General features: G+C 37.5%; 1 protein-coding gene across 1 annotated transcript; it reads left to right on the forward strand.

Moving 5' to 3' along the window:
- Positions 1-2,034: 2,034 nt before the first annotated feature.
- On the forward strand, positions 2,035-7,820 carry LOC126712438 (uncharacterized). Its single transcript, XM_050411765.1, has 6 exons — positions 2,035-2,466; positions 2,995-3,129; positions 3,252-3,330; positions 3,569-3,663; positions 7,145-7,312; positions 7,400-7,820. Exons 1-6 carry the CDS (start codon positions 2,133-2,135, stop codon positions 7,558-7,560), a joined length of 972 nt encoding a protein of 323 aa, XP_050267722.1. The 5' UTR covers positions 2,035-2,132; the 3' UTR covers positions 7,561-7,820.
- The last annotated feature ends 754 nt before the right edge of the window (positions 7,821-8,574 follow it).

The following is an 8,574-nucleotide window of genomic DNA, read 5'->3' on the forward strand; positions in this document are numbered from 1 at the left end:
TGCTGGTATGAGACAGCTCGGTCATCCGCCTTGAACTGGAAGAGATCATGGTCTCTTTTGCCCTTTGTGCTCCGAGAGAGAAAGGAGTTCTCAGTGTTGTGCAAATGCTTCCCAGCTAAGTCTGACTTAGTCAACATCTTAACAATCTTCTTCCTAGCAATATCTTTTTTTCCCTTGACCGATGGGCTGGAAGTCTTACCTGGGCCTTCCTCAACTCCTCCTTTAGCGAATTTTGTCTCTAGGCCAACCCTCACAAGCCCACTTCCCTCAACACTCCTATTCGTTTTCATAAACCCAATTTTCTCCACGCTAGACTTTGTTCCAGCCCATCCCATAAATCCCTTGAAAGAACCCAGCCCATGTCCCAACGAAGATTGGCGCATTCTAGGATTTGATGACTCTCCAGGAGTAACGGCATTTTTTGTCCTATTATTCCCAGGCTTCCTATGTGATACTAGCATCCAAGGCCCATATCTGTCGTCTTCCACACTTGGCTCCCTGACATTTGTTGTGCCACTACCTGAGGACGTACTAGACAAATCATGCACCCCACGCGGATTGGTACTCTGGTCTGAAGCAGTATCCACCCCTGCTTTTACCGGACTTCCACCCGCCGGCATCTCTGGACATTTAATGGTGTATTGGCATGTTTCAACCTTGTGCCCTATTCTTCCACATGAAAAACACAACTTATGGAGGCCTTCGTATGACACAGGTTGTTCGAACCTCCCTATAAGAATGGTATCAATTAACGGCTTGTTTAAATCCACTTGAATACAAAGTCTCGCATACCTCCCTTTGGCCTCCATGGCTGTGTGGGTTTCAATCCTGAGCACTTTGCCAATGGATTCTCCTATCTGCTTTAAAACTTCAAACTCATACAGCTCCACCGATAACGCATGAAAACGAACCCAGACTGCTATGGATGAAACACTTGCACAGTCCGGCTTGAAAAATGGCTCCCATGGACGAATAGATAGAAAGTGTCCTCCAACAAACCACGGACCATTTTTAAGGACTGTATTCATGTCTTCCTTCGTCGAGAATTTAACTGAGTAGAAGTCTTTTCCAAGGTCTACAAAATCAATCCTTCCAGTCGACTTCCAAAGGAGGTTTAGTTTGCTTTGAAGAAAGTTAAACCCAACTCCTCTGCCATACAACTTGATAATCAAAGCATTTGCCCAAGGCTTCCTAATCCGGAGTTTTGTTTCCCTGGTTAGCTTCACCGCTGCTAGTCCCTCGCGAAGTTCTTCTACCTCGTCATCTGACTCTGCCTCCTTGTCCAAAAGGTTCAAAAAATCAAAAGCTTCGGCATAGGCTCCTGGAATCTCCCCCACCAGCTTCTCTTTGAACGTTCTCTTAGAAGCACCCCATGTATTCTGATAGTCATAAGATTGTCCACTTTCACCTGAGCCATCCTTGAAACCAGCGTGATGGATGTCCTTGACCTTTTTTGTGCTTCTGGATAACTCGGCCTCCTCTTCCCTCGTGAGCTGTCGGTTCTTTGTCATAGCGTTTAGAGATCTTCCATGAGTAAAGGGAATGAGAAAAAGAGATAGAGAACACTGTAGCAATCTAAATGGTTATAGAACCCCATTGTGATCAATTTATATAAGTGTAACCTCCTCAGATAGTGAAGTGTTTCAGCTTTATTTTCTTTGTTCTTGCTCGATTACCTTTCAAATCCCTACTAGCTGTTGTTAAATTCATTAAGGCCTAATTCTTCAACTCATTCTCAACAAATTTGTTGTATTGAGCTCATTGAACTAAGATTCATACATTTCGGGCTTGGGCTGCAAATTGTGTCCCTATAGGTATGTTTTAGAGAACAAAATAAAAATTACTCCAAACTTTGAAATTATAATTTAGTTTATTTTCTTTGCGAAAATTTGTTAATTATTAATTTATTATATAATTTTGGTCTGTATATAGAGAAATAATTGTTAAAGTAAAGTAATTAAAGAATCGGGTATCTTTCTCAAAAAAAAACAAAAAAAAAAAAGAATCGGGTATTAAACGCAGCTAAAAAGGCCCAAAACCCTGAACCCTATAGTCATGAACTCAAGCTCAAGCCTAACGACGTGATCAAACAAGGAGAGTCCCTCCTATTCCCACGTAACTTGAGAGTGAAAATGAGAAGGGTTAACGTTAACGGAGTCGCCGTCCTCGTTGGCCAAGCAATCGGAGGCGGAGCCACCGCCGCGTCAGCCAATCGGCATCGAGTCCTTCAAGCGGCGCTGTACGGCACGTGCTCAAATTTCAACTCCGAGCGCTTTGGCCTGTCGTCACGGTCTGCTCCTCCCTCTGTCACAAACGATTGTGTCGCAGGGACAAAGTTCTTCTCTGCGGCGGCCACGTCTCTGGCTCAGGACCACGCGCACGCACACGCACACGCGCACAAGTTCTCACCCAAAGACGTGGTTCTTTACCAGTACGAAGCCTGCCCTTTCTGCAACAAAGTTAAAGGTATAAATCAAAATTCAATTTGCCGGTTATACGGTGCGTTTTGATTACTAGTAGTAGTTTAATTTCACATCTTTGTAGAAACAATCAATGTTGCTCTATAAGTATTATTATTGATTAGCTGAGAAAATGAGTATTTGTTATTTGCTTTTTGGTGTGAAATGAACTTTGGTTTCGGTCTTTATACAATAAGTTTAATTCGGTATTTTACGTCTCTGTTGGAAACACTTAGAAAATGTTTTCCGTTTACTTGTGCGTGGACAAACTACTAGAAAATGCAGAAAACATTCCATTTGATGATCTTTTCTAGCTAAAAATACAGCTGATATGGTTGTTTGTTGATAGAAATGCACTTAAATAATAAAATAATGGAACCCTCAGCAAAAAAAAAAAAAAATGGTATGTTAGTATGGTTTTCAGGAAATTGAGAATGGATGGACAAATGATTAGCAATGTAATTTTGAAACAATGCACTTTGATATTTTTGTACTTTTTATATATTTATTTATTTGGAGTTTGGTATTCTTTCAGCGTTCTTGGATTATTACAAAATTCCATACGGAGTAGTGGAGGTTAATCCCATCAACAAAAAGGAGATCAAGTGGTCTGATTACAAGAAAGTGCCTATACTCAAGGTTGATGGTGAACAGATGGTTGATTCTTCAGGTCTTGCTTGATTTCCTTTTTATATTGTTTGCGATTTAAGTGCAAATTTAAGGCTATCACCCAAGTTCCTTTCTTATATCTTGTGGTTGTTTTTGTTAATTTAGCTTGTTTTACTTGTGCAGACATAATTGATAAACTGTTCCAAAAACTTCATCCTGATAATCCTGTTGCAAGTGGTGATGAAGAAACAAAGTGGCGTGGGTATGGTGGTTTATCTTTTGAATTTCTTATGTAAATTACTTTGTAATAAATTTCAGAGCTGAGGACCGATTTGTAGGTGCTATAAGAAAGAGTTTTGCGTAATTGAGTTCTTAATTCTTATATGAATTGTGTGCTACTGTTATTCTAAATGTTGCTGTATCTAAAGTCATTTTTTTTTGTAGTGCAAATAGCCTTTGACATAGATGAATTGATGACATGCTGTTATTGAAAATGTTAGGTGGGTGGATAATCACTTGGTACATGTTTTATCTCCAAACATATATCGAACTACTTCTGAAGCTATCGAATCATTTGACTATATCACCACTCACGGTATGTTACCAGATTAATCTCACATCTCACATTAATTCAACTTATGGTTCCATCAACCCCCACCCTCCCTTTTTTCCCCTCTTAATATGTAATATTACACCAGAAAGCATGGTAGTTTGCTGCTTGTGATCCATCATAGATATTTTCTTTAACACTTCTATTCTATCACATAGAAATTGTGTTAAATTAGTTTTGTAGTTGTTAATTTATTTGGACACCAAAAGCAAACATTGACTGTGATGTTTGGTTCCTTCTCTCTCTCTCAAAATCATTAATTTTATGTAACGAGTTAACTTGCAATTTACTCATTACTTGTTGGAAATTTTCATCTTAGTCCAATGTGGGAATTGTTTTGAATTTGTTTAGACTTAAGTTGCTCACAGTAGTGAGTTAGCCTTTTTACATGATTTTGCTGTGTTAAACTAACTGAATATGGTATTTGTCAGTGTCAGGACTGAATTTGTTGCACTATGATTTAAACATTGACCTAGCTAGAGGAGGAGGGTGATGCATCATTTGTAAGGGCCACCCAAAAGCAATTCATATGAGAATTAGTTAAGTGTTTGTACGTCTTAATATTAGTAAATATAACAAGTGAGGAGACTAGAAATTGGTATTATGAATATTCTGATGTATCATCTTAAAGCATCTTTTGAAAGCACCCCTCTACTTAAACAAGCAAATTTTAGTTACAATCAGCATTGGTTTATTTTCCACATTAAATTCAATTTACTAGGAAGTAGGAACCAGGTTTTGCTAAGACTTGAAATCTTAGACCCATTTTAGGAATTGCAATACAATTCTATGCTTTTTCAATACTCCACCCAGATAAGAAAAGGCACAAATCTCACTATAATTCGGAGAAACCTTTCTATTATGTTGCAGTAAAAATTTTGCACTTGTTAGGGTTTTCCTACTTATGCCTGCTCCAATCAAATATTTCTTTGCCTTGGTATGAGTAAAAAAGTAATAGTGCTTGATTTATTCAGGCATGAAGTTGCTATATAGAAAGGCTAGTTTCCAGAAGAAATGAATTTTAACATATTTATTTGGATTGGTGAGCTTTTGAATAAGGAAAAAGTTCTGCGCATGTCTCTTATACCTTCTCCACCGATTTTTACCTGATCTCCTGACTCAGTTTTGCCCTAGGGACTTTCAATGCTCTGTAGGATATCCTTACCTAAGCTTTGGCCAACACAATTACACCCTCTGTAATTGAGCTCATACCCTCAACCCAATTTAACAACGAAGGTCTATGGACTACTGCTACGCACATAGCTCAGGGGTTTATTCACTCTGCCATACATGATATTGGGGGCGTCCTGTGGCCGTTGAATCTGATTTAGACAAAGTCTATCATGGATTATCTCAAGTTTTGCATCAACCTTCATGATCATTAGAGGTTGGTTTCCTAATGACCTTGTTTATTTGGTTATATTTTTTTCCAGTCCTCTGTAAAGTAAAATTACATGGTCCTTTAAGACTAAAGGAGATCTTAGGCAAAGAGATCAATTCACTCTATTAGACTAGAGAGAACATCTGCAACCAATGAAATTTCTCTCCAAGGCTTGAAGTCTGGAAGAAGGGCACTCATGTTAGTCATCTGACTAGCTGCTGCTTTTTGCACATTTCTGTTCATCAAGCCAGGTCTACTCTCGATTGTTTGGATAAATCTTTATCCATCCCGCTTGTCTATCCTTTCAAGTCCATGCTATAGAATGTATGAAGGAGTTTTCACTGTTTTACTATATTTTGATTGTTGTCTTATATATATATATATATATATATATCAAAGTCCAAGTTATTAACCTCACTGATAACCTCTGCAGATAAAACTTCCTGAATCCAATGTAGGACACGAATTAACTACTTTCAAGAAACCATAGAAAAATCCAATCAGGCTTTCATGCTGGAAAGCCCATTTGATGCAAGAAAAGTAACATTTGCATTTTCTAGAGAGAGAAAGATTCTAAAGAGAGAGAGGGAATTCACAACTTAATCTAAACTCAAAAAATTCTGAAATCTACTAAATCAATCTATTAATTACAATGCATGTGCATGGATATTTATAGCGTATGGCTTCTTTAACTAGCCCACATTTATCACATGTTAGAATACATTTGTAACATTTAATCACATGCTAGATATAATAAAGCACACTGATTCTACTTCTATTTTCTAACTTCTTAAAATCTAGCATGTGCATGTGCCTCTAACTAATTTTCCTTCCAATTTTCAAATACTACTTCAAACTTGGCACATGTAGATTTAGCTACAATAGCCATATGGCATGTGTCAAATTTTGTCATCCCAGGCCATTCCACATATTCCACGTGGCACATGCTGCCATGTCATTAGTTCCATGTGTCATCATGCCATGTCATTCCTCTCCATATATGCATCACCATTGCCCTTCTCTTGCTGGTAACCACAGCAATTCAATTTGCATTCTGTTGATTTTCTCAATCTCAGTCTCATTTAGGATGTCACTATGAATATCCCAAAAAAGGGAAGTGAATAAACCCAAATGGGATGGTGGGCTTAATTTAAAACTAACATTGCTTTATATGATTTGTCATTCCTCATCTAGAGCATTTATAATTTTGGAGCAATATCTACTTGATTTTTGTTCCAGTGTGCTTAATTTTTAACCAAAATTTGTTGAAACGTATCATCTTGTTTTAAACCCTAAAATTGATTAAGTTAATGTTAGACTGAAATCTAGCACTCAACCTAGTTGACTTTTACTAGGGTTGGCTCCACGCAGTTCTTCTTTGAACACCAACAGTAGATAGGATTTGAGAATTGAATTCTAAACACAATTTACGTACCATTTGAATCTGCAAACCTAGCCCCTGGGACCTTCTTCACCCAAGGATGTGATGAGTCGACATCAAGGTGCCAAACAACTCTGTTGGTGAGAGCTCTTGGAAGTCGTCAAACTGTTATCCCCAGTGTCCCTATGATTGATTGAGCAAGAGCCCTTCCATACGGGACTCCCAAATCACCATGGCCTACTTTTGCCTCTGTTCGGCAAGTGAAAGCATGTGAAGAAATTAACAAGCTAGAAAAGGCCTATACGTTTTCCTAGTAAAGGTTCCTGAATCCTGATTGATTACAGTGACTATGTCATTTTGATAGGAGTAGGTGCTTACTAGGGCAGGGCACTCTTCACTCAGTTCTGACTTGCTGTTTCCTGCATTCTCTTGTTTAAGTTGGTGTCAAATTTAACCAATCAAAAAAAGAGTTGATGTGTGTGTGTGTGTGTGTGTTTTTTTTTTTTTTTACAAAATAGAAATTCGTCTAGCTTAATCTTTAGTGCATGTGTATGAAGCTCCCTCTTGGAGACTTCCAACCCTTGCCCCTCACACCCCACAAGCACTTATACTTGTAGAGTGACCATCACACCAAGGGTATGCGGTGGTAAAAAAGAGTCGATGTTAACTTTAGCGAATGACCATAATTCACAATGATTATGCAGGCAATTTCAGTTTCACTGAGAGGATAATAGCAAAGTATGCTGGAGCAGCAGCTATGTATTTTGTGGCAAAAAACTTAAAGAAGAAACACAACATCACAAATGAGCGTGCAGCATTGTATGAAGCTGCTGAAACATGGGTGGATGCTCTGAAGGGCCGGAAATTTCTTGGTATGTTTAACTGACAGCATGATGTGGTTAAATTAACAGAATATGGTATTTTTTAGAATTAACTTTGATATTTCTCAACTTGAACAGGGGGGTCAAATCCTAATTTAGCTGATCTTGCTGTCTTTGGTGTTCTGAGGCCCATCCGACACCTCAAGTCTGGCAAAGATATGGTGCAGCATACACGGATTGGTGATTGGTATACTGGAATGGAAAGCGTAGTAGGAGAATCTTCTAGAATCAAGGCATAAGTAGAAAAGAAAAGGTTTGTTAATTGGTTGGACTTTGCTATCTGCTTCAGCCATCGGGTTTGTTGAATAAATCTTAAGTTGATATGCAACTAGTAAACTATTATTACAGGAAATTCTGAAGTAAAATGAAAACTCTTTTTCAATAGACAGGCAGAGGTTTAATATCTGGTGTTGTGAACAAGTTGTGGCCATATTGTTACTTTCTGTTTTTGGTAGCTACAGTACATATTTACTTGAGAAAGATCTTCCTTATGTTTGAACTAGCGCTTTGAAATTTCTCTCCAAACTAGTTACAGTACATATTTACATTTTCATGAGTTCTATAAACTGGAGTTATTCGTAAAAGAAAATATTATGAGAAGATATGTGAAACATATATGTGTTGCTCCTACTTTAAGAGTTAAGACAGGAAAACATATAATGTAATATTTGCGGCAGCACAAGCATCGCTGCCCTCCAAAAGGGTTTGAGTAACCTGAGAATTCTGTGAACTCATCCCGCTACCCTGGCCATATTTGCCATGCACACCTGCCTTTCAACCTACTAGGCTACTATCAATCTGTTTTGTGTACACATTTTCAAAGAAACCCTACAAACTCATCATATATATCTTTATATTGAGGATGAATTTTGAAAATTTAATCGCTAGATTGCATATTCTTATTACATTCTTAATGCTTACAAAATTTCAAGAAAATCAAAAATCAATTGCTATATCATCAAATAAATGTTATAATTTCAAGTTTTTATGATCTAATGTAAAAAATAAGTTAATTGATCAAATTGTAAATAATATCCAATTTGAACGAAATTTGATATGTATGTTAAGAACATAATGAACATGAAATTCAACGGTTAGATTTTCAAAATTCACATCCAAAATAGAAATATATGATAAGTTTGAAAAGTTTCTCTCCAAACTAATTTAGGGAGAAACTTTGCTTCTTTGAAAATGTGTACACAAAACAGATTGATAGTAGCCTAGAGGTTAAAAGGCAGGTGTGCATGGAAAAT

This window comes from Quercus robur, chromosome 2 (genome assembly GCF_932294415.1).
Source record: "Quercus robur chromosome 2, dhQueRobu3.1, whole genome shotgun sequence".
Taxonomy (NCBI): domain Eukaryota; kingdom Viridiplantae; phylum Streptophyta; class Magnoliopsida; order Fagales; family Fagaceae; genus Quercus; species Quercus robur.

What these genes read in the sequence shown, in the direction of transcription:
- LOC126712438 (XM_050411765.1), top strand. Translation starts at nt 2,133, where the DNA reads ATGAGAAGGGTTAACGTTAACGGAGTCGCCGTCCTCGTTGGCCAAGCA. An exon ending in TTTCTGCAACAAAGTTAAAG is followed by an intron (nt 2,467 to 2,994) that starts GTATAAATCAAA and finishes GTATTCTTTCAG; the next exon opens with CGTTCTTGGATTATTACAAA. An exon ending in ACAGATGGTTGATTCTTCAG is followed by an intron (nt 3,130 to 3,251) that starts GTCTTGCTTGAT and finishes TTACTTGTGCAG; the next exon opens with ACATAATTGATAAACTGTTC.